The 24,515-nt window shown below is 46.3% G+C and overlaps 2 protein-coding genes across 2 annotated transcripts; one reads left to right on the top strand and one right to left on the bottom strand.

Moving 5' to 3' along the window:
- The first annotated feature begins 8,034 nt into the window (after positions 1-8,034).
- LOC137916775 (equilibrative nucleoside transporter 1-like) lies at positions 8,035-14,224 on the top strand. Its single transcript, XM_068759741.1, has 12 exons — positions 8,035-8,063; positions 8,152-8,233; positions 8,425-8,606; positions 8,758-8,897; positions 9,371-9,505; positions 9,643-9,740; positions 10,663-10,741; positions 11,164-11,249; positions 11,355-11,463; positions 11,675-11,760; positions 12,504-12,703; positions 12,943-14,224. The coding sequence occupies exons 1-12, from the start codon at positions 8,035-8,037 to the stop codon at positions 13,052-13,054; spliced, it is 1,338 nt and encodes a 445-aa protein (XP_068615842.1). The 3' UTR covers positions 13,055-14,224.
- A 2,308-nt stretch (positions 14,225-16,532) lies between these two features.
- atl2 (atlastin GTPase 2) lies at positions 16,533-23,577 on the bottom strand. The gene is made up of 14 exons (XM_068759740.1): positions 23,505-23,577; positions 22,074-22,240; positions 21,754-21,966; positions 20,331-20,462; positions 20,124-20,228; positions 19,986-20,036; positions 19,835-19,891; positions 19,659-19,751; positions 19,391-19,529; positions 19,167-19,294; positions 18,775-18,831; positions 18,611-18,682; positions 18,102-18,533; positions 16,533-16,724 (listed from the first exon to the last, which is right to left on the bottom strand). Exons 1-14 carry the CDS (start codon positions 23,575-23,577, stop codon positions 16,605-16,607), a joined length of 1,839 nt encoding a protein of 612 aa, XP_068615841.1. The 3' UTR covers positions 16,533-16,604.
- Between the last annotated feature and the right edge of the window lie 938 nt (positions 23,578-24,515).

Genomic DNA, 24,515 nt, shown 5'->3' with positions numbered 1-24,515 from the left:
GATCAGTTCGTATCACTGCAAAATCAGAGCCCAAAGCAGACGTTAGACCTTTGCACTCTACGGTTGTCATGGATACACAAGCAGCAGTATCTGCCCAAACTGCGGCCGCTTCAGAGAGCGACCCAGTACTTTTCTATAACAAAAAAGGGCAAGAGGTTAATCTGTGAAGTTAAATTATTAAATTATGTGAAAAGTGCTCCAGGAAATTGGGGGGGGGGGGGGGGGGTTAATGTGGATCATGCTTTCTCTAATACTAGAGCAGTTAGTGGTTTAAGATGTTTCTGTTTACTAAAAGTCAGGAATTCCACTGCCCCCCCCCCAGTAACTGGGTCACTCAGATACTCGTCAATGCTTTCAGTTAAGCCTCTGCGTGGTGCTGAGTGAGCCTGAAGTATTTAGGGGGAATCCAGGTATGCAGCCAGATGTGTGTTGAGGTGGGTCAAGGGGATGGGGGGGGGGGTTCTGACAGGATGGGGTTTGGTGCAGAGGCGGACCAGCAAACCGCTGTCAGTGCCTCAGAGACTGCTCAGATTGATGGCGTTTATTGGCTGGATGCCCGCATACTGATGCAGATAACTGGACACTCAACCACATTCCTGCAGTGGATGCTCAAATAATATTTATTTTGGGGGGGGGGAAACCTTGAGGGAGTCCAGATTACATGGTAGCCTCGTTATCTTTAGGTTGCTATCCCCTCTTTCCATAAATCACGCAGTGGCTTCCATCATGAGTTTAGGTAGCGTTGTTGGAAGCCGAGAGAAAAAATGACATCGCAGTCGTCGTTGCCGTGGTGACCTTTCCAACACACTGATTTGGTAAGTGGGGCAAAGACTCTGGTTAGACTGCTTTTATTGAATTGTCGTACGAGCGTTCCGAGGTACGATTCAGCTGGCGAGCAATATTTAGCATTGAGCTAAAATTGAGATGCGAGCACACGTCCAGATGTTGATGCTCGATAATATAATCAAACCACCTAATTAATGATATACAGTATTACTGTATCATTTTGTGTGTGTGTGTGTAGCTATATAGCAATCCAAAAAAAAAAAATTTTTTTTATTAGCAATGGAAAAATCCTTTAAGACGGAAATCTTTTTTTTTAATGCGATTATTTTATATGGGAAAAATGTAATAGAGATACGAGCTTTGTGAGTGAAAAAAAAAGTAGAAATATAATGACTGAAATGTTTCCTCACGTTTTCACGGCATTAGTTTTGTACATTGACAGATATGACAGTAATTAGTTCTTCATTAATATCTGTCAAAAACAATAATGTGTCCTTAGCTAAGACAAGAGTTTGTTTTCCCATTCATTCACTGCACATATGACAAATGTTGGGTTATGTATTTCTAAGTGTTGAGCTCTGTGTACCCTCGATCGACTCTGGACCCCTACCCTGCAAAAGATAACAACGGTTCATGGAGCAAAAAGCCCTTCTGTCCAAAGGTCAACGGAGAATTCTGCTTTTGTTTATTCGCTCTGAACAAACCAGTGGTTGCTCCAGTGTGGGATATATTTACCAAACTTCTGTGGCTGCTATTTAGACCTTGAGCATGGGTTGCTCTAATGACAGCTGGTTGAATCATCACATCCTTTTCACTTGCCGATTGCTCTAATTACAAAGCTGCTGGATCTACAGTGGAACTACCAGTGACACCTCTGCAGCATTTATTCAAGCCAGTGAGCTCGGTGAAGCCTCGCTGTGTAAAACGGACTGTCACATTCTTTGAAAGGAAAGGAACCCGGTGGTTTAAGTGTAAAATGCCAAACTAACCAATGCAAATGTTTATTTTGAAGCCAATTTGGTAGAGCTGGTGGATGGTGGACAAGGTCCCAAAGTCAAGAGTGTCTCACAGCATTGTCACAAGGCTGCATATCAGATATGCATGCTGCTGCTCCAAACGTCTATATTAAGACTTGGAATATCTATTCCTGTCGTGCATGTTGTTATAGCTGCAGAAGAAGTTGAAAGCGTTCTGGACTCGTGTCGATGCGGGCCAGAGGTTGAAGCATCGCAGTAGGTGGACAGTGTGAGAACGTAGATTCTCCTCACACACACTCCTACAGCAGGGGACAGCGTGAAAGAGCCCTGAGAACCGACCCCACTGGGCCTCGACCCACAAGGCTTGTATCTTATAAACACTTTGTACTGCTGTGTTGTCACACACACACACACACACACACACACACACACGTTAAAGCCTTTCTCCTCAGTGTGCTTGACACAATGTTGTTGGAGTGTTTCATAACATCTGAATGTATATGTTTAACAGTAGCAGTCCTGGGATGTGGAGAAAGCAGCTACTCCCACAGTGATTTGCTGCTGACGCGCGTCAAAAATGTTATTTGCCCAGAACCAGGTTCTTTCTGACTAAATGTTCAAAGCCTCATGAAGACATTCTAGTTTTCATGTAATCCTTCAGACAGAAGAACAAACCTAACAACAAGCAATGTTGTGAGCAAAGAGTCGGACTTAAAACTCGGGCTTATCAACAGCTGATTAGCTTTGATAACGAGCAACGAAGGGTTCAAAACTGCTTCGGCACACAGAGACCAAGAACCCTGGAATAAAAAGACAAGAATGTGGAAATTATGACAGCAATTATTGAGACCACAATTTATGGTGAATAGATATTGGTGTAATACTTGTTTAATAGTTATAGCAAGTGCATAATATAAAGTTTATTGGTAAGATTATGTTCCTCTTTTTTTTTTTTTTATTACCCCCCCCGGTCCGTGAAAAATTGCCCGGAATAAAATAATGATAATCATTGACCTGAGTCCCAAAGGATGTAGGGAATACAAGAAGGGACGGTCGAATGGAGAAACAAAACTTCTTACAGCAAATGTTTGAGTATGTTTCTTTAGGAAATAGATCCTGATGCAGGTCAGTCTAGTTTAAACATGGTCTCATCAACTTTTCATGCATAAATAATTATAGCTTTGTTTTTACACTCTCTAACACACACACACACACACACACACAGTATGAAGATGCACATAAAGGAGGTAAACCGATTCTAATCATCACAACAAACAAAAGCGATAGTGATTGAACGCGTCTGCATGAATGCTGAAAAGGTTACAAAGACGTTATTCATTCAGTTCAGTTGCATAACTTCACAGCATCGGTTCAAGGAAATGACTTGGAATGTTCTCGAATATGTTTCCAACTTTCAAATAGCCCTGGAACTCTGTCGTTTTATCTTGCGGCTAAGCAGTACTGATGTGTTTTTCACTGACAGATGAACATGCAGTTTAGGGGAATTGGTTTTAAAGGGGACACATTATGAAAAGAAAAACTTAGAACTTAGTTTCGGTTTCATTTTGAGAGGCGTTTCTGACAGAGCTGCTTCAGACAGGAAAGAGGGAGGCTGTCCTGCAGCATCTGTTTTCTATTTTGACCAAAGACACAGATTTTTCACACAAATGGTTGGGAACTGCGTTAATGTGTGGAAAAAAGGGTAGAATATGGGACCTTGAAATCCTTCATGATGAGGTTTCTCAATTACCAACCAATAAAACCTTGGTAACAGCTTCTGAAATTATTCTTTAACTGTAAAACAAACATCAGGAGCAGCGCCAGGGTTGATGAACCCTGGCGATGAAGGTTGATGGCTAATGCTCGGAATGATGGATGAGCCCCATGTTCCAACATTTGGCATGTCATCCTGGTGTCAAGCCCTGCCAAAGTGTTGATTAAAGAAACCACAGTCAGCAAAAAATATTCTGTTCTTCATGAGGAACACTGTCCTGCAGAATTTTAGGCCAACTTTCATGTTGTTAGACGTCAAGACCCGAAGCCCTTATAAGACTGTCTCAAGCGCCCGTCCTTAAATGGCAGCAAGTGGCGCACCCATCATGACAGGGATGTCATACTCACACTAAAGGGAATAGGAAGGAGTTATGGATCCGAAGATGGGGAGGGAATACGCTCTTACTGATCTCTTCTTTGGTTCTTTCCAAACTTTAATCCTTCAGAATGGCGCCAGGTAACAAAATTCTTAATTCCAAGGGAGATTCATTTTGCTTCCTTTGTGTCTCCGGAGCCATTTGGGGTTGAAGATGCTCCATTGGAATTCCTTTTTCTACATCTGCCCCTTAAATGTCTGCATGGGTTCAGAAAACCACTTCGGATCCGTCCAAGTCATGCCTCCCTCCGCTCCCTGAGGCCGCCTTCACGCTACAGACTTTACAGGATCATTTTGTTTTTAATTAGACATGTAGGATGTTAACTTGTTTGTGTATTTTCTCAAAATGGCATGAGAGGAAGCAGTCTGCGGTGGGAAGTGAAAGCACTGAGGTCGCCTCAAAATAGAAATGCTTACAACCACGCTATGATTGTTAAAAAGATAAAAATCACATTTCTGCCTACTGATTCAGTTTCTGTCTGGTGAACCGGGCGCATCATAGAAACTAATGTGTCTTTCTTTACTTTTCTCTATTTCACCGCTTCCCTCTTTGTACTTCATTTTCCATTGAAAACTCACCCATATTGCCTTCAGCTATAAAACCCTTTAGACAGAGAGGAGAGGGAGCGTCAGCAAGGAAACTGGGGGGGGGGGGGGGGTATTGTATGATCCATACAATACCCCCTCAGTCCTCAACTCCTACACGATGGGCTTGTGTTGGCGAGGAAGCGTCCAGACGAGAACTCCGTCACACGTTTCCCGGCCTTAACCGCAGCGAGCTTTTTTTGGAAAGAAGAGGGGGAGAGACAGGGTGTGGATGACTGTGTGCTCAACATGACTATACGGGCAAAGAGACCAGTGGAATCAGTCACACGCAGGACAAAAAACAGGCTGTAAACAACGTCTCGGCACAGCGGTTCAGACTGAGGAGCGTCGTGATGAAAGTAGACACGGAAAGCTGCAGAAAACGAGCTGCAATCTAAGAGCAGCAGAAGAGATGATTGCAACATGGCTTCTTAGATTTAGAGCTGGGCAAGGCGTTGCATCATGGCATCAATACATTCCTGAAATCAGACGCTTCACCTCATTTTGGGAAATAATATAATGTCTGACTGAATTCCTCGCAGTGAAACACAGAAAAACTCAGTGGCTCAGTGAAATAGATTCCTAATCAGTCAGTATTTGTGGCTGTGGTGTTTTCTCACTTCCATCTTGTCCAAGGCAAACAGGAAATTACTTCATTGTACTTCAGATGATAAAATACTTCTTATATCTGCTCTGTAATGCCTTGCTGTTATTGGTTTAAGCCTTTGCCAATAAGGAATGTTTTATATAGAGAGTAATTCCAGGATGTAGCATCAAGATTATTCCAAAGCTCTCAGAAAGTAATGAGTAGCAGATGCCGTCTTCACAAGTCGCCCCACACTGAATACTACAACAGTTCTCCTCCTTTCTCTTTGGTGTCTTTAGGGACAATCAGAAATACTGCAGAGGCTGAAGTGGAAACACAAGTTGTGCATGTATTAATACACAGGATCAAAATGTTATACTCCCTTATAACATCTTATTGAATAATACAAACATGCCAAGTGCTGAAATGTGATATTTATTTTTTATATTTCATTTGAAGAAAAACATGTTAGTCTGCAAATACCGATTATTATTAATTTTTTTTAAAGCCAACAACTTTATATTAAAAATATATTACTATCTTTCCTTTTGATTTAATGGCAGAATAAACTCGGCGCTCGCTGGGCTGCCTGCTCAGCTCTTCTTCCAGAGTCTCACTTGTCCGAGCTGCTCCTGGACGCAACACGAGCTCGAGCGTGGCACAGAGGGAAACGGACGCGAGCAGCAGAATCCGCGCACACATGACCAGGTAAGGAGCTCCTCGCACGGGGAATCCACGCGTGCTGCGTTCTGCCCCCGGTTCATCCGGCCGGTGGCAGCGAGTGGGTTTTTAGTTCTCGCTTTCACGCTGAGATTCGAGCTGATAACGCGACGACCGGATCACGCTCTCCTCTCGGGTCTCGACCCACTCTCCTGTGAGTTCTTATCCCCGTGATTCTGTATCATCCTGATGATGATGATGATGATGATGATTTCCAGTGTTTGGAGTCTTCCGCGCGTAAAAATTCTTCGTCGTTGACGTGAATTTAAATTTTAGCGCCAAACCCGCGCGCGAGCCGTCCCGCCGGTTTCTGCGCGGTTTCCACGTCGTGGATCTCAAACCGCTGCGGAATGCGGCGTCGTTTTCACGCCCACGTGGTCGTTTCCACCCGATTGTCATCAGAATCGATTGGTTAATTATTTTGGGTCCACTTCAAGGCCAAGCAGACGGCGAATCACGCGGCCCCGGTTATTCCGGTGCCGGTGGGTAAAGCACGCGGGGCAGCGTGGGTGACACGTGGGTAAACGCTGCTTCACTCGGAAGGGATGGTGGGAGACCGACTGCGTGGGTGGACTGGGGTGGACTTTAAATACGAGTATATATATTTCATACTTTGTGTTTTTAAACTCATGGAAATAAAAACAGAGTTTGTATTTCTGGCTGGTTTGACTTTCCTAACTTTTGTTCTGCAGCGCTTCTGGGCCAGAATCATTGATCAGTGATCAGTTTACAATATGCTGCTCCCTGTGCTTGATCTAAATACATGGGGGGGGGGGGGGCTCCTCATGTGATGTATGCTGCTCCCTGTGCTTGATCTAAATACATGGGGTGGGGGGGGGCTCCTCGTGTGATGATGAGATCAGGCTGAACAGAGAACCAGAACAATGATTATCTTATTTATTTAAACCGATCAGTAACGACGACAACGGAGATGCAGAATGAAAGGAGACCAGCTTTTGTTCCGGCCCCCACAGCCCCCCGAGGGACGAGTTTTTCATGCTCTTGAACGCTTATTTTTTATTATTATTATTTTGCAGTTTGTTTCCATTGAATCTTTTTGCGTTTCTTCAAAAGCTGAGATGCTTTTTTGGGGAAAGCCGGTCCCTTCTTGCTGTGAGGCGACAGCGCTAACCACTACGCCACCATGCTGCCCTGCATGCGCCTCTTTGCGTCTTATCTTATCTTAACAATTATTTGCGGCCGCCAAGGAGGTCGTGTTTTCACCGGCTGTTGGTTTCCTCCTACGTCACACGACCGAACGGCGATTGCGTTGTCAAGGTACGAGCGTAGAGGGGACGGGAAGGAAGGAGCACTGCGCAAAGTAGGAAATCTGATCGGTGCGGCGAAGACCAGGGAGAAGCTGCAGGCATGATGAATATGAAGATGATCGAGGCACTGAAAAGCAACGTCGGATGAAACGGGGTGAGAAATTAGGAGGCAGCAGGAAACGGTTGGAGCAGAAATGAAGACGGCGTTGAGACATGATTCAAGTCGAAGGCCCGAAGACGTTCACAGATGAAGGAAGGGACAGCGAGGAAGAGGGGGGGGTAGGCAGGGGGGTGTGTCGAGGGCCGGGTCTCTGGACAGGGTGTCGTCCTACCGAACCCAAGTGTGGTATAAAACCAAGATTACACAGCTTGTGTACTTTGTCTCGGTTCGTCTTTCCTGAGGACAGAGGAGCCCTTTCGCCCCCCCCCCCCCCGGATCAAAGTCATCTGTGAGTTTATTGACACCGGAAGAGAAGAGCGATGCTCTGAGACCGGATCAGCGCTTTTGGTGACGCGGTTTGCGTCGGTCTCCGTCCAATGGGACGCGTGCGTTTTTAATTGTTGCTACCGCTAAAACGTTTCTGAATGCCGTTTCCTCTGCGAGCGTCGTTCGCTTTTTAACTTGTTTTTCCTCTTCGCTCCTCGCAGCACAATAATTAGGAACTTGTGTCTGAAGAGGACGCTGCGAGTTGCTTAACTTGGACCCGATCGTGAGCGGATCTTTTCCCCTTTTTTTTTTTTTTTTTTTTAAATTGCTGTATTTGCCGAATAAATAATTTCATCATGAGATGTAAACATAGAATGGAGACATGTGGCTGCTGAAGATATATGTGCGTGTGTGTGTGTGTGTGTGTGTGTGTGTTTTTCCGTGTCAGACATGCGATTCTTATCTGTTCGTTTCAGACCTGGTGCCTCCTGATTAAGCCCCCCCCCACACCACCCTGGAAACCATCAGCGAGAACCATGACGGCCATGAACGCACCCCGGGACAAGTAAGACCTCCTTCTGTCTCCGAATCTAGAACCAGGGGGACAAATTGTTGACATGAAAGCTGAAAGTCTTCCACGCGAACCTTTCCAGATACTACGCAGTATGGATCATTTTCTTCATCATGGGTTTGGGAACGCTCTTACCATGGAACTTCTTCATGACCGCAACAATGGTAATTTGGGATGAATGTGAACCCCGGAACATCGTCCAGATGCATGTATTTATTTTAATTTTAACTAAATGACGTGCGACTAAGGCCGCTCTGACGTAACCGTCTTGCACGGAATCTCTACCCTCTGGAAATGTCCGGTTGCTAGGCAGGTTTGAGACGCGCGCTGACTTCTCCTCGTTCTTCGCCCGCAGTACTTCACCGCTCGTCTGAAGGATCCGTCCGCCGTCCTTCCCGCCAATCAGACGGCAAATGCGACGTCGGCGGGCGCGGACAGCCGCAACGTGCTGGAGGCCAAGTTTGACAACGTGATGACGTTGTGCGCCATGTTGCCTCTGCTGGTCTTCACCTGCCTCAACTCCTTCTTGTACCAGAGGTGTCTGAGCCGACGTCGGTTTTCTGCTGCCGTGTCTTTAACGTCGTCCTTGAATATAATTAGTCTGAAACCAGCATTGAATTCCACCTAAAATGTGCACAGGAAGTTCAACCTGCATTCCTTCCTTTGCCGTTTCCTCTCTGGGACTCAGGGTATCCCAGAAGCTGCGGGTCTTCGGCAGCCTGGTGGTCATCCTGGTGATTTTCCTGGTGACCGCGGTCTTCGTCAAGGTGGACATGGCCCCGCTGCCCTTCTTCACCATCACCATGATCAAAATTGTCTTCATCAACTGTGAGTTCTCGCGTGTTCGATGGGTCCTCGAAACCGTTACTCTCAACTCCAGGGAGGTGTCTTTAAATGAATGAAGTGTGTGTGTGGGGGGGGGGGGGGTCACTGACGGGTGCATAATGCCAGTTAGACCGAGGCGGATCAAAAGCGGACTGGGTTCAGTTCCATCTCTTTGTGTCTCAACTCTCATTTCCTGCGAGTCACCGGGGCGTGTCCGGGTTTCATAAATGCCGAATTTCTGAGTCACAACCTCCGTTAGAAGAAGTATTTATTGTGGGCTTTGTGTATTGGACTCCTCCCCCTTCTGCAGCCGATGCGCTGGGAGAAGTTCTAAGAACTCTTCCTTGAATCTCCCCATTTGTGGCCGTCAAACGAGGGTTTTAAAATAAATAGGGAGGGGGCAGTTGGGATCAGGCCTTTCTAGCCCTTGTGTTCTGACTCGGCGCATTAAACGTGTGTTGTCTGTCTCTTCCCAGCGTTCGGGGCGATTCTTCAGGGTAGTCTGTTCGGGATCGCGGGGATGCTGCCCGCCTCCTACACCACCCCCATCATGAGTGGACAGGGACTGGCTGGCGCCTTCGCTGCATTCGCCATGATCTGCGCCCTGGCCAGTAAGCGTGGACACACTCGGCCTGAAGCGTTTCCTTGTACTCTCTCTGAGCATTTCCTCTCTTCCTTGTACTCTCTCTGAGTATTTCCTCTCTAAGAAGACACAAAATACTGATGATTCTGTTTGTGTCGTCTCCAGGTGGATCAGCCCTACAGGACAGTGCTTTTGGCTACTTCATCACGGCCTGTGTTGTTGTTCTTCTGGCCATTGTGTCCTACCTCGCTCTGCCCAGGCTGGTGAGACCCAGATTGGATCTTCAAGCGAATTTACATTTGTAGATTGTGACAGAAAGAGCAACGCGGACGTCCCGGAACGATCCCGCCGAAATCGCAGCGCGGCCAAAAGCATCCGCCAAAACAATGCTGGTTAGGAATGTTGCAGGGAGGAGCGCGGTCCAGAAGCGATCTTCTCTTCGCTGGGGGGGGGGGGGGTTTGATTGGAACCCGTTTGCCTTTACGGAAAACACGACATCTTGTCACTTATCCAAGCTGTCGGAAGAACAAATAATGACTTGTTGGCCTTTGGATTATGTTTATTATACCAAAGTAAAGTCATGACGCATACAAAAATAATATATGATAGATGTGATGCTTCCTTTTGGATACATAAACAGTGTATCCTGCAGCGATTGTGATGCATCAGAAAAATCAACTCGAGGTCGAACGATTTTTAGCGGTCCAGCAAACCGATACATCTGCTCTCCCTAGAGTCCTCCTCTTCCTCTCCACTGCGTGGGCGGCTTTCACTGCCGATCGGCTGTTACCTGTGCCGCGGCTCTGCGTGCAACCAATCGGATGGTGCAGTGGGCGGGGCAATGCTGGAGACAGAGTTGCGACTGCAGACAGAGAGGCGCGACCAAAAAACACGTGTCAAAATTCCGATTAGCCAGCAAATCCCTAAAAATCGAGCTGCCACTTTCCCACTGTCCGACCCGTCTCCACGCTGCGGTTGGACGGTGTGTTGTCAGAGGTCAGGCTGCACCTCACCTGATGGTTCTGGTGGGCTGCGGTTCTTTTTACACAGGTGGAAGACTTCGGTCTGATATTTCTGTCCTAATAAATGATCAATCTGAATGAATGATTCAGATTTCATATAATGCATTTCCTCTCTGCCTTCCTTTATTCTCGCTGCTGTCTCACCCTCGGTTTGTGTCAACAGGAGTTTTTCCAGTACTACACGGACGGCGTTGGATCCAGGCCCTCTGACGATGACGGCAAGATGGAAACGCTCAAAATAGGTACAATCAGTGCTCTAAAGGAACACATTCAAGTTAAAAAAATAAATAAATAACATAACATGTTATGAGCTTTCTGCTAGTAATCTTGCCTCTCGTGGAACCGCGTGTCCCGACAGTCCGTTCATTCAACCAGGAGAATTTCCTCCCCATCCAAACACGTTCAGCCCCGGGTACAGAATGATCCGTGATTCTGGGCCCCGGGTGCAGAATGATCTGTGATTCTGGGCCCCGGGTGCAGAATGATCCGTGATTCTGGGCCCCGGGTGCCGAATGATCCGTGATTCTGGGCCCCGGGTGCAGAATGATCCGTGATTCTGGGCCCCGGGTGCAGAATGATCCGTGATTCTGGGCCCTGGGTGCAGAATGATCCGTGATTCTTCACGGGGAATAAGATCTGTTGACACAAAGCTTTTGCTTTCCAGTTGAGAGTCCATCCGAGAAGGCTCCGGCGAATCTGCTGGATGACGAGGCCCCGCCCACTGTGTCTATGTTACACATCTTCAAACAGGTGAAATGGCTTTCCTTTCGGCCCGACTGTCCAGCGGCGTTCTCCTCATCGTGCGCCGTCGCTGTAATCTGCTGTTCGGGTTTCTCCTGCGCTCTGCTGTGTCAGATCTGGGTGATTGCTCTGTCGGTGTGCTTCGTCTTCACCGTCACCATCGGCGTCTTCCCGGCGATGACGGTCGCGGTGAAGTCCACCGTAGCAAACGGAGGCGCCTGGGGTGAGTCTTTCGTTCCCACCATCTGTACCTGGATATCCCCAAACCCGTCATACTATTCTCCCAGCATCCCACATTAATACGGGGAGAGAACCGCCTCTAGCCGGCGAGGAGGAAGTCGCCCCCAGAGTGCTCGTTTGTAGACTTGCAGCGTAACGTTCCTCCTCCGCGGAGCCTCTCTGAAAACGTCTCGTCTGTTCCGCTTCACCCGCAGATGTCTATTTCATCCCCGTGGCTTGTTTCCTCCTCTTCAACGTGATGGATTGGGCTGGCAGGAGTCTGACGGGCGTCTGCATGTGGGTCAGTAACAGTTTCAGCAGAGCCGCTCCGTCTTTCCAAGTAGCTGTCGGGCGTCCTGCAGGATCTCTCCTACCTGGTGGATTCCAGGGTCGCTGGTTCCCGTGGTTACCTTGTTGTTTACGGCCACCGTGAGCCGGAGCCGATTTCAAACACGCGCATCGGTCTGTAGGTGAAATAGTGGTCGACTTTGCTGCCAGTTTAATCCAGCGTGTGTTTACAAACGCGCGTGTCTTTTTCAGTCCGTGTTAAAATGGCCCTGTCAAAATATTTAGCGTTCAGTGATGAGCTGTCCTGCAGACACAAGCCGCCGTTTACAGCAGACGCATTTGTTTCACGGTTGCGCCACGTAAAAATGCTCACAGTGGAATGAACCGACAGGTCATCAGTGGAGTGTTGGGGGAAAAACATCGGCCTCTGAGGTCGACTGGAAATCAGTGAGACGCTCTTTGAGGCTGAGATCAGAGGTTCGCTTTGGAGAGAAGCCGGCGTGTCTCCATCGCTCGGGTGCTTTAACCCCGCCTCCATCTGTTTAAGGAGCAGCCGGACTCATTTCACATTCATACTTTCTATCTAGTTTGTTAAAACCTGAAAGTAAAACCTGAAGCGGCGTCTTATTGATAACCGTAGTTGGCTGCTCCGGGAGCGTGCGAGTTAAATGACCGCCATCAGACGGCGCTGGTTCGGATCCTCGCGGCTCCACTTCCTGCCGTCGGTCCTGATGATGTCGCTTTGTTGCTCTCCAGCCCGGTAAAGACAGTTTCTGGCTTCCTGTCCTGGTGGCCATGCGACTCGTCTTCGTCCCCCTGTTCATGCTGTGCAACGTTCAGCCTCGTCACTTCCTGCCCGTGTTGTTCTCCCATGACGCCTGGTACATCATCATCATGATCTTCTTCTCCTTCTCCAATGGATACCTGTCCAGTCTTTGCATGTGCCTTGGACCCAAGTAAGCGACACACACACACACACACACACACTGCATACCAGAGAAATTAGCCTTCTTCAGCATTAAGACAGGAAGTAGGGTGGGGAAGTGACTCCGACCCCTCAAAACCCAACAGAACTCTTAAAATCAAAATTAATCTGTGGTATACAGACAAGTTGTAAGTACTTAGTTGAAGTGATACTATACTATACTATACTATCATTCCTCGTGAATTTTGTCCCTCTGTTGTCCCCGTACAGAAAGGTGGCGCCACACGAGGCAGAGACGGCGGGGGCCATCATGGCCTTCTTCCTGACCCTCGGTTTGGCGCTGGGCGCTGGATTGTCCTTTGCCTTCCAGGCTATGGTTTAAATTCCCCCCGTAGGTCCATCAGAAGTACCGTGTTTTCCAGACTATGAAGCCGCATTAGTTATTTTTAATAAAGAAGAAAAAAACATAAATGCAAGTTCAAGCCACCGGTTCAAGTTTCCAAGATCAGCCCCTTAGCACCCAGTTACCTTGCACAAAATGCCCCATTACCCCTTTCGTGGTCTTATTTCATGATAACGTTGTATAATGTGTAAATATGTATTATAAAAATTCTAAATGGTATTATTATAATTACATGCAGCATCAAGGAAAACTATAAAAAACGTAATTACATATGTACACAGATTATATTTAATCCATTTTAATTAAATCGCTGGAAAAAGCATTTAGCAACTGAGTTTCTTCATGTTATTCAACGTGCCTCTTTAAACGGCGAGAGCTGATTCGATCAATCTCGCAAGAAGGCACGATTAAAAAAAAAAAAGTTTAAAGCGTGGATAACTGGGGGTTTACTGTACATATTTTAATGTACATAAGTCCCAGGACCGGCCAAACTAAGTAAGAAAGTGCGACTTATAGTCCGGAAAATACGGTACATTAGACCCCCCCCCCCGCCCCCATGGTGCTGGAGATGGACGGCACCGAAGACCCTCAGTGATCTGAAGCGTCGTCTTCACCAACCATCCCAGTATAAACGGACGTTACTGAACTCGAATCTTCAAAAATAACGTCATGATGGTGTGTAAATCAAGTCTTAACGCTTTTTTTCTGGATGACAATTTATTTGTAAAATGAAAAGTCGCCTGGAGGGAGGGAGTGGAATTTTGCTGTGCTTGTATAGGTTTATTTTGTTTACCTAAAAATGCAGTTACTTCAGTTTGTACGATTCACCAAAGAGGCAGATTGTTTTACATCATCAGCCAATTGTGTGTTGCTTTGTTTTCCTGTTTGTCCTGAAAAAATGCACAAAGATTTCCAATAATGTATTTGGAAATGGTAAAAATCAAATATCGGGCTACTTCTCAAAGATACGTTCTACATTAGAAGAACCATTTAGTATTAGTATTGCTTAAAGGCACAGCGGTGGCCTGTTTCTCCATACTGTGTGTTTCGGCTGGTACTGGAGTCTGACATGGCGCATCCATCTGTTGCTAACTTGTATTTATGCTGCAGCTTCAAACAGTCCCGTGAGTAAATAAAATTTTATAAGAAGCCTGCTCCCCCTAGTGGTCATCTTTTGGACCTGGATATGAATGCATGAAAATGCCTCAGCATTTTAGAATTCAATCGGTTTAATCAATCGGCTGCCACATCAGGGTTACTTAAGGGACATGTCCCACCTCTTTGACTAAATTTATATTTGACAGTCCGGTGCTCCTTTTCCTTTAAGACTTAAAGGAAAAGGAGCACCAGACTGTCAAATATAAAAGTTTAAGATAACATGGACCAATATATTATAATCTGTTAATACAAGGTCTCAGACTGCGAACAGAGTAATCCACATATGTTCTGTCATTCCTTTGTCAAGCATCCATTTCTCCTTTTGTAGGAATATCAGATAAGATCAGTTTGATGCACATACATAAACTGTTGTAAGCATATTTGTCTATTAAAATATTAGCTTCTTTGTAATAAGGAGAAGCAATTCAATTTGAAGGGAAAACCCTTAAGACAAAACAGTATAATAGTTGAAAAAGCCTGAATTACTTTGCCTCAGATTAGTCTGAAATAAGAAAAAAACATTCAAATTGACAATTTGTTCTTAAGGTAAACATTTTATTAAAAAATAAATTACCAGACATATCTTTAAAAGGCAAACGGATGTCACCTCCAAGCCACTCACAAAATGTCAGAATCAAAGTATTCACACGGCATTCTATTAACACTCATCCTCAAAACCAGTGTAACGCCTACAGCAGCAACGTATACTTTAAACAAGACGCTAATGTAGATCAACAGAACAAGCCTTTTCAGCTAATTCACTATAAAATGTATAAAGTTTCTTTGACTATTTAATATAATGTACATGCCCAGTTTGTGATATGTGAACACAGCCGAGATTGGTGCTTCAGGTGAGAAATTATGGGGATGGAATCGATGGAAACCCGGACAGATGTGATTGAATGAAGAACGCCGTTTGATCCTATTGACGTTAAATCAGGCCTCGTACGGCGGAGCGGATTTTGTAGACAGAAGAATCCAGTGATTCAGATCAATCCGACTCCAAACAACGGCATTCACTTATTGACAAGTGAAGTCATATGATAATGACATTAGGAGACACTCATTTAAGTTAGATGACACTGATCCAACTTGGCCAGTTCAGCATGACAGCACAAGCCAACAGCCGTCTCCCCGTGTACACTCAATGCTACGCTAAGCTAAGCTGCTGGCTGGAGCCTTATGTTCATCTTTATTAGTACAAACTTACATCCAGCACTACAGAAAGCAAAGAAAAAATGAAATAAACTCGCATCCAAAATGTAAAGCTACGAGTTTGAGCTGAAGTAAAACGTTGTGTACGATTACCCCCCCCCCCCCCCCCCAGAAAAAAAACGTAAACGGGGTTAGTGCAGCTTCTTGGTTCTAAAATCTAGCAAGGTGATTGAGCCATCTTAATGCTACAACACAATACTTCAACACCATGCAGAGAGCCAAACGCTAGCAGGGTTGCTACAAGTCGCTGAAGGCCAGACAGAATTAATCCGTTCTACATCAAAAACAGATCCGGCATCACTGGCCAGACTTCCTGCAGCTCTTTTCAGGTTCACACTCGTAAAGAAACGGTAAGGGGAAACGGACCAGAACGCACCGAGAGCGAGGGGCAACCTGATCCCAGGTTTTTGTGTTTCCTGGGTCAACACGGTTCAAAACGCAGTGATGAGAAAATGAGGCAAGTGGACGAGCCGTTAGTGAGTCAGAAGAAGAAAAATAGACCCGCGTTTTCAGCTTGGATTTTAAGGACAGCCAGTACAAGCTGGATTTCTGACGACTCTAACAGCCTCTCCAGCTCTTCACACTATAAAGTCAGCAGATAAATACACCCCGTTTCTGAAACAACAAAGTAACCCACACTTATCCAATTATCTAGCGATTGGTTACCAGTAGAAGCGTTGCTAACCAGGCTGAGGAGGTGTGCAGAGCTCGCCGCCGACGGCCTCGTTACACCGTAAATGCAAACGCACAGAGGATGACTTCGAACAGCTGTCCACGGCAGCGTCAGGCTCTCTGAATCACAGCGAGAGCGGCCCGCTACCGGCGACGACGTCCGAGTGCGAGCCGACAGTCTGCGTTCTAACACGATTACAGTATGGCACAATAGAAGCAGGCCTGGTTTGCTCTTCTGGATCCTCTCATCAATGCGCAGTATCCGCTCTGAGGCACTGGGTGGCGATGAAGATCAGGATGGGCTTGCAAACCTGCGGGTCCACCAGAGCACGTCGTTTGGAGCAGCGATGTGACGACGGGCATTTGAGGGGAGACATAAGAGCTTCGGTGCTGAACTAATTCCATAGTTCTAGAAAGAAGACGCCGAGAGAGTGGGCAGGAGAGTCACGGAGATGAGGGGTGGATCAGAGGAGGAAGGATCAAGTCAGTGAGTGTTTAACTTGGATTGTTGCGAGGCCTGTTCCGTCAAGCTGGCTTTGATAGAGTTCACCACCGTCTGTCGGACGTGGTCTTCCATGTAGTGTTCACTTAATGGCTTCAAGACCTGCAGGTGAGGAGAACGGAGACAATGAGTTGGGTCTGTGTGAAAACGAAGGAAGTCGTCTGAAGATCCAAGTAGGGGACAAAGAAACCGAGAGGTTAGGGAAGAAAACTTTAAATTAAAAACGGAAAAAGAATCAGGATGTCGTCTCAAATGCAATACGACGAATACGATCATGACAAATCCCAAACAGAACATCAACGTTAAAAGACAGAAATCAGTCATGCAAGACTTCTAATAACCGTTTGATTGGGCTTCGGGTCCCCGAGAGGTGGATGTGGCCGTCAATGTTCAGATACAGTCAGTGAAGTTCAGATGGCGTCCCCTCTGAAGTGTAACAATCCAGAACCAGAATGAAAACGAACAAAAGCCAGGAAACTCCAGCAGTTCCAAAACGAGGAGTGCAAATCCACCAGTCACTCAGCTGCTATTTGGTCTTCTTGTAGTTGTTGTTGAGAGGAGGAACAGCTCTTAGTCCTCGCGTCGTTCCTGATGGGAATGAAGGGAGAAGAGAGACGGGCCAAGCCAGGCGGCGCCTGACAGGCTCCAAGAGTTTGGAAAACACCTGAGAGGACAGCAGGGAGGAACGGAAGAGTTAGACAAAGGACAAGGCCGACGGCCAGGTAAGACACGGAAAGAGGTTAAAACAAGATGATAAAGGAGGAGAGATGAAAATGAAGATGTGGACACAAAGAATATTGGAAGGAGGTCGAGATGGAAGGAAAAGAAAAGGGACGAGGCAGGACGACGAGAACGGGAAGCAAGCAGACGAGAGAACTGGGACGAGACACGCCTCACCTTTCTGACAATCTTCTGAGAAGCAGGGGAGGAAAGAGGAGATAAAAGAGAGGGAGATAAAAGAGGTCAGAGGAAGCATGAGGGCGGTGTTTGAGGTGGATCCCCAAACTTTCCCCAACAGTCCAAATGATGAGAAACACAAACTGGCTTCATATTTGTGCTGAAGTTGGTCTGCAGGCTGGCGACTCGTGGAGACAGTGAGCTGATGAGTCTCAATGATCACTGATCAGGCAGTAGGAGAAACAATGGCTCTTCAGACAGTGGGATGGACGAAGAGATGTTAAGCATAAACGGGTCGAAAACAGAAATAAAAACTGGTGGGAGAATTTCAAATGCCTAGAAAGTAAAGAAAAACAAACCGAAACCCCAAAGTAAATAGTTCCGGCAGCGAGTTCCCAGTTTAAATAAATATCGCACAATGTCTGTAGACACGCGTGTAAAAAACAAAAAAAAAAAGAATCCTCAGGGAGACGCTCAGGGCGCCGCCGTTTCGTTGACAGAACAAAACAAACTAAACAGCCACTTAACTGTACCGTTACCAAGACAACCCAGTTACAGATGAACACACACACACACACACACCTGTTCCCAGAGCGTCTCGGCCACCAGATCGATCATCAGTCCAACCTCCCGAAGCTCTCCGGAGTACTTCACGTAGGCCCAGACGCAGAGGGACAGCAGGGCCACGCCCATGACCAGGTTAGCCAGCGACGCCAAGGTGCTGAGGCCGATGAAGCCAGCGACCCCGGACACCACGTAGGTGGCAAACATGACCGCAAAGAGCGTGGCGGGCGTGCGCGCCGCGTAGAAGATGTTTTTGCCGTCGTTGTGCTTGGAAAACTTGCTGTAGGAGTCGTCTAGCTCCGCCTCCAGCTGGTTCTGGTAGCGCTGGCAGAACTCGTCGCCACCCATTTTCTTAATAGATCGGAAGAAACGCACCGAGTGCTCACGAAACTCTTCATGACAGCGCTGCAGGTCGGCCGGGGCGATGTACGGCTTGTCCCCGCCGCAGACCTGAACCAAGAGGACAAACGTCTCAAAAGGACAGCTGTACATTAAGCTAGCCCCACGCGACACTATGGAGGCCTTACCTGCTCCATGTTTTTACTGTACAGGTCTTTGGCTCCAGCCACAGCAGTTAGGTTGTTGGCCTCCGCCGTTGCCTAATAAACAGGAAAAGATGATGCGACCTCAGTGAGAATTAAAAACTAAACGTGCGGCCCCAACATAAGATCCCTCTGTACTGGTAACCAACCTGCAGCATGGACTTTGGGTGAGGCAGTTTCTCACCTTGGTAGATCTTTATGTAAGCCTGCAGGAATATATCATAGTCAAATCAGTGCCCTAAAAAATAACACAGATATAAAAACACGCAGAAGGGACGGTTCACTCGCATCGATTAAATACCATCAACCTCCGAAACCTATAATTTAACATCGGCGTCACTTCAGTGTTTTTCATTGCCATTCCACTTTATTGAGGTTTTCAAATCATTTCTTTTGAAAGCGTGTAGCTGTTTTTGTGCTGTTGGTTCACCTTCCATCAGTCTGTCATTATTGATCTAGTCATGCTGTGATGTTGTATTTATTGACCGGGACCGTTTACTGTGAAAGCCACAGGCCTCTCTGACATAACATCCTGCAGGACCTTGAAGTACTCCAGGAGATCCCTGCAGGTGACTTTGTTGCCTCCGATCTCTTTCTCTACCAGTCGCTCCGGAGCCAGGAGGAGAGGCACCAGCTGGACCAGCTTCCTCTTAAAATCCAAATCAATGTCTGAAAGGAAAAAAAAAAAAAAAAAAGGTTTAGTCCAGCTCACTTTAGCATCGCTCGTCAATATGCATACACGAGCAACACCGTATGTCGTCTCACCCTTCAGCCTGCCGTCAAAGTACGGGTTGGTGGCCACCTTGAGGCCGGGATGCGGCAGCAGGAAGCAGCCGATGTTGGAGAAGCAGGAGTGAATGTGCTTCCTCACATTCTGTAGCTCCTCGTGTTGGTTTTGCTTCACCTGGGCGAGCAGAAAAACAAGACGGGCATCACAGTGAAAGCATGTTTGGACAGGTGTGCGAACAAACAATGATATTACGGACACACAATACACAAGAATATCACGTGCAATGCGAAATGTCACAGTCACCTGCAGTCTTTTCTCCAGGAAGTTGTTCCCTCCTTCCAACCCGTAGCTGTGCTCGTAAGGATAGCACCAGTCGCGAATCAGGAACATCAGGGACTGAAACGCACCACCAGCATTAAACACACACTATTATCTGAGTACGAGAGGAAAGATTAAAGCTAATCTCCTGCAGGCAGTACCTGGAAAGGTTTCTTGTAGATCTCCTCCATTGCCAGTCGGCCATATTCTGTGAACAGCTACATGCGTGAGAAAAACAAAATTATGATCCAAAAACCAGACGTTGATTTACCCGACTGTTGCTTTTCCTCCAGGTGAAGGTGTGGAACCGACCTGCAGATGCTGCAGGTCATCTTCTTGTATGTTCTGGGAAATATTATACACCTGAAAACAAAACACGTCACAGAAACCATGACATTTTAATAAGAAGGGAAGAAAGAAAGAAAGTCATGACATCGTTTTCTGTCTCACCTGGACAGAGCTGGTCATTGTGCTGAGGGCAAACACAGTCGCACAGTCCTTTATGGTGGACTGGCTGTCGAATGCCCCCTGGGTGTCGACGAGGAGAACAGCGACCTGTCGGGAGAAGATGCAATAAACCCAACCGCCTTACAGTTTTCTGCACGTAACAATCAAAACACAAAAGGTTTTAACTCGCGCTTTGACAGATCTCTCTACCTTGCTGCCGTCGGGCTTGTCGACCACAAAGACATCGCTCCAGATCTGGATGCCTGTGGTCTCCCTCTCGCAGCCTCCTCTCCAGGTGAAGCCCGTCAGGGGATCGTCATCGTCCCCGATCCACGACCCGCTCTGTGGCCGAGAATGAAGATTAAAAAAAATAAAAAAAATAAAAAGCAAATCCACCTGACCTGATAGAACAGATAACGTCTTCACCAGGGAGAAGAGCCTTTATTTAACTAACCTCTCATCTACCAGTAGACTAATCAATAACCCGCATGGGTAAACATTGAGTTCTGATTTACAGTGTTGTGCAACAGAAACTCAATTACACGTACATTTTTAGTAGTTTAGTTTGAGACAAACAAACAAAAAGAGATCATTGTAAGCCACCCGTCACAAAGTGTTCGGTTATGATTTAAAACACAAACAGTCCAAAGCACAACCGTCGTCTCATCCGTCAGGCTGACAAGCCCCCACAGATATGAAACACACCAACTTCCCCCACAAATACCCGATTTGCAAGACAAAGAATGTGTGAACACCCGGTTGCTCCAGCACGCCATCCAAGGAAGAGCTGCTGCTCATCATTATGCAACACGGCTGAATATGAGGAGCTACAGCCGAGACCAATAGCACAACGTCCAAAACCGGAGACGTGCAGATCTTTACGTGCGTTCATGTTCACGCAGCGCGACGGCTGAGAGCGACGTTACTAAAACGTCCCCGCTGTGGGCACTAGCATGCGCAAACGAACGCAGCGTGACGCTGGTGATTTGCATGTCCAGCTGCAGCCAGAGCAGCAGAAAGGCTGCTTGTTGGGAGACCCAACAGCTGTTGGATGGATGAGCAGAACCATAGAACCACATAGAACGGGTCAAGCAGAACCATAGAACCACACAGAACGGGCTTCTGTCCTCTTACTAAAAATGTCAAGTTTATTTACTTAAATACCCCTCGATGACAACATCTGCAGTCAAATCAAACTTTATTTATAATTGGGAAAATAATCACTCTATTTGTATTTATGCAGATAAATGTTTAGCTGCAGCCCTACTGAACACTAAATTGTTTGGCAGTCAATGAAAAGAAGAAATGGTGCACTTGATCACCAACACAGTTCGTTATTGATCAACCGGTACCGGCAAAACTTCCATATCGTTTAAGCCAAATTTTCAGGATTAACAACAGTTCCCATATTCCAGTGTGACGACACACAAATTACAACTTCATTACTTAAAATTCAAACTTAGAGACCAGTGAATCCACTGTGTTCACGTTTGAGTGGATATTATTTTGTTCTGTAAAATAAATACGCGACATCGCACGAAGAACTGTATGCATCAAATGCTTGAATGAGATCTAAACTGAAGGTACGCAGCCCCGTGTGACCAGAAACATTCAAATCACCCATTCATCTCACCGGATTGTACATGTAGCGCAGCATGAAGTCCAGCAGGAAGGACTTGCCCTTGCGGAACGCCCCGGCCACAGACACGACCACCACATTCAGGTCCTTCACGTGATCCTGCAGCAGGAGCTTCTCCAGAGCCGCGGCGTCGAGCTCGAAGCTGTGCTCCTCCTCATTGGCTACGACGATCTGGATGGGTTTGGCCTTCTCCACCTCGACCGCAGCCTGAACACGCGATCAGGACTTTGTTTGGCATTGTATCCGGGCTGTAGTCGTTACAATCCTCCGGAGGCAACAAGTTTGACATTAAAAATAAACGCGGCATGACTTACCTCTTCTTCCTGAATCTCTTCGTCTGATTTGGGGGTGAGACTGGTATGTTTGCCTGAGGTGAAGGTGATGGGCAGCAATTCATCATCGTCAAGGTCTTCAGGCCCGACTAATGGAGGGCTCTGCTTATTCCCATGAAGCACGGGAACATCGTCCACACCTCGCAAGCCTTTAGATAAACAAATGCAGAGAAATATACAATTACACTGTTAGATAAGAGCAAGCTGCATGTTATCTCAGACAAGGAACGCAGAAAGAGAATATGTGGGGGTTATGTCATAAGAACAAAAAACATTTCTGAAGCTCGGGTTGCAAATGTTTGCAAAAAAGGACGCCGAATAATCCACCGAGGCATTAGAGAGAATGCAAAAGTCTCTAAATGTGGTCCAAGTGGAAGTAATCTGGATGCTAAACGCCGTCGTACGAATCTAGGTCAGGTCTGGAAATAGCTTTGCACCGAGGAATAAACGGAAGCAAGAAAAGGGATTCACGGAGGACAGCGTTCTCACATTTTGTTGCTTCTACCAAAGCTCATCTGCTCAGATCACGCTGCCTGTAAACCTTCCAAGAGTCCTTCCTTCCCGCAGGATCGACAAGCCTGCAGGAAGGAAGCTCGTCTTGGTAGCGTTTTCAGGAGGAACTAATTATTTATATCCATCGATGTGTAACCCACAGATTCTTTAGAACTCTAGCCACTGTATCTCGTGCTCCGTGTTATTATTCAGCAGATGGGTGTCATAACACTTTAATCACTCCTGATTTTCAGATTCCTTTCCAATGCACAAAGTGGCAATCACTGGAGTCCGATTGTTCGACGATCAATTCCCATTTCCGTGTTTTAAAAACACGCCTACTCTACGAATCTCGTACGACTCAGGTGACATAATTATCCCCGCGATGACTGGGTCAGGTGTTTTTAAAAATAGCCGCCTCATTAGTGGGATGAGATTATTAAACGGGACGTCCCGCGCTGCCTTTAGCTAAACTACGTACCGGATCGATAGAGGCTGTGTACGCGGGCACCGGGCAGCTACGGGGCGGATTGGAGACCAGAGGAAAGCGGGCGAGCCTTCTGGGTCTCTGCGGGGCCGGAGAAACCGGCGGGTCCGCACGAACCAGACGACGCGTTTGAATTGTGTATCCGGGTCAGAGCCAGTTTCAAACAACGGATTTAAGCTAGATTTATAGTGTGAACGCGTAGAGTGAAGATAAATACAAACAAAGCAAAGAAAAAACACCTACAAATAAGACCTCATAGTTCGACGAGAGGAGAGACCGCGTACTTCGGAACAGGGTTCCCCATGAAGCAGGACACCGTGCGTCCGTCTGGCTAACGGAAAAGCGAGTTTTCCTTTAACGGAGACGCCCGAGACAAAACCCCCGAACCGGGTCTACATCAGAAACCCGTCCGACGTAAATAAATACGGGCTTACCTCCGTCAACGACTCGACTTTTGTGGTTCGGTGCGAAGTGGTTTCTGCTCCTAAGCCCGCTCACTTCCGCCATCTTGGAATACTGAAGTCTCGTCTAAGCGCGGCTGACGTCACGTTCTTCTTCTTCTTCTTCTTCTTCTTCTTCTTCTTCTGCGGAAAAGTGTGTAGATAGATGTGTTTCTTTTTATGCAATCAACCAAAAAACGGATTTGCAACCAAAGAAAAGATTTGCAAGCAAATAATGATGTTGATAGATAATAATTATCTTGTTTGCAAATCCATTACTTTTGTTTGCAAATATTTTCTATGGTTGCAAACCTTTTTTTTGGTTGCAAATTCATTTTTTATTTGATTGCATAAAAATAAACACATTTCTCTCCATAGAAAAGCTTCTCAATAAATGTCCCTAATCCTGTTTGTCTCCACTTACTAGTTTCATGCTGTTTTAATTGTTGTCAGTGATGAGTTATATGCAGAAAGTCTTCATCTCAGCAGATATATACATTTGTCTCGCTGTTCATGTTTGACACAATATATAAACACTGTCATTGTGGGGAAAGACTATCTGCTGACAGAAATGCAAAAATAGTAAGGTAGCTTTTCTTTAAGCCTTGTAATCCAACTCCAGATTCCATTGGGAGAGAAGCCAGGCATGGAGTTTAGTGACATAGATATGGGGTTTAAAACTATCTGTAGACTAATTACATCACCATTTGTGGTGATTGTGATTTGATGAAGACACGCCATGCTAATTGCTTTGAGAGTCTTAATCCTGAGACACAGTTGATCTTAAAGTTAAAGCGTCCATGCGCTGCTTTGCCTCCCTATGCATAGTTTAGGATCCTATCATTTGAATAATATCAATAGAATTTCATCTTCATCATAACATTTTGATTGCATTAATAAAAAAAACAAACATCGGAAAGTTATTACAATCTTCAAAGGGACAAAAAGTGAACAATATATTTTAAAGGTTAAATAAAAATCAGGGGATCACTGATGACATTTGAC

This window comes from Brachionichthys hirsutus, unplaced genomic scaffold (assembly GCF_040956055.1).
Source record: "Brachionichthys hirsutus isolate HB-005 unplaced genomic scaffold, CSIRO-AGI_Bhir_v1 contig_807, whole genome shotgun sequence".
Classification (NCBI taxonomy): domain Eukaryota; kingdom Metazoa; phylum Chordata; class Actinopteri; order Lophiiformes; family Brachionichthyidae; genus Brachionichthys; species Brachionichthys hirsutus.
This window is presented reverse-complemented; position numbering and strand designations above follow the sequence as displayed.

Coding starts and splice junctions, on each gene's coding strand:
- LOC137916775 (XM_068759741.1), top strand. CDS start 8,035: ATGACGGCCATGAACGCACCCCGGGACAA. Junction 8,064..8,151: donor ATGAACGCACCCCGGGACAA/GTAAGACCTCCT, acceptor GAACCTTTCCAG/ATACTACGCAGTATGGATCA. Junction 8,898..9,370: donor CAAAATTGTCTTCATCAACT/GTGAGTTCTCGC, acceptor GTCTCTTCCCAG/CGTTCGGGGCGATTCTTCAG.
- atl2 (XM_068759740.1), bottom strand. CDS start 23,577: ATGGCGGAAGTGAGCGGGCTTAGGAGCAGAAACCACTTCGCACCGAAC. Junction 19,530..19,658: donor TCCTGGAGAAAAGACTGCAG/GTGACTGTGACA, acceptor CTGCTCGCCCAG/GTGAAGCAAAACCAACACGA. Junction 18,832..19,166: donor ATCTCCTGGAGTACTTCAAG/GTCCTGCAGGAT, acceptor ATATTCCTGCAG/GCTTACATAAAGATCTACCA.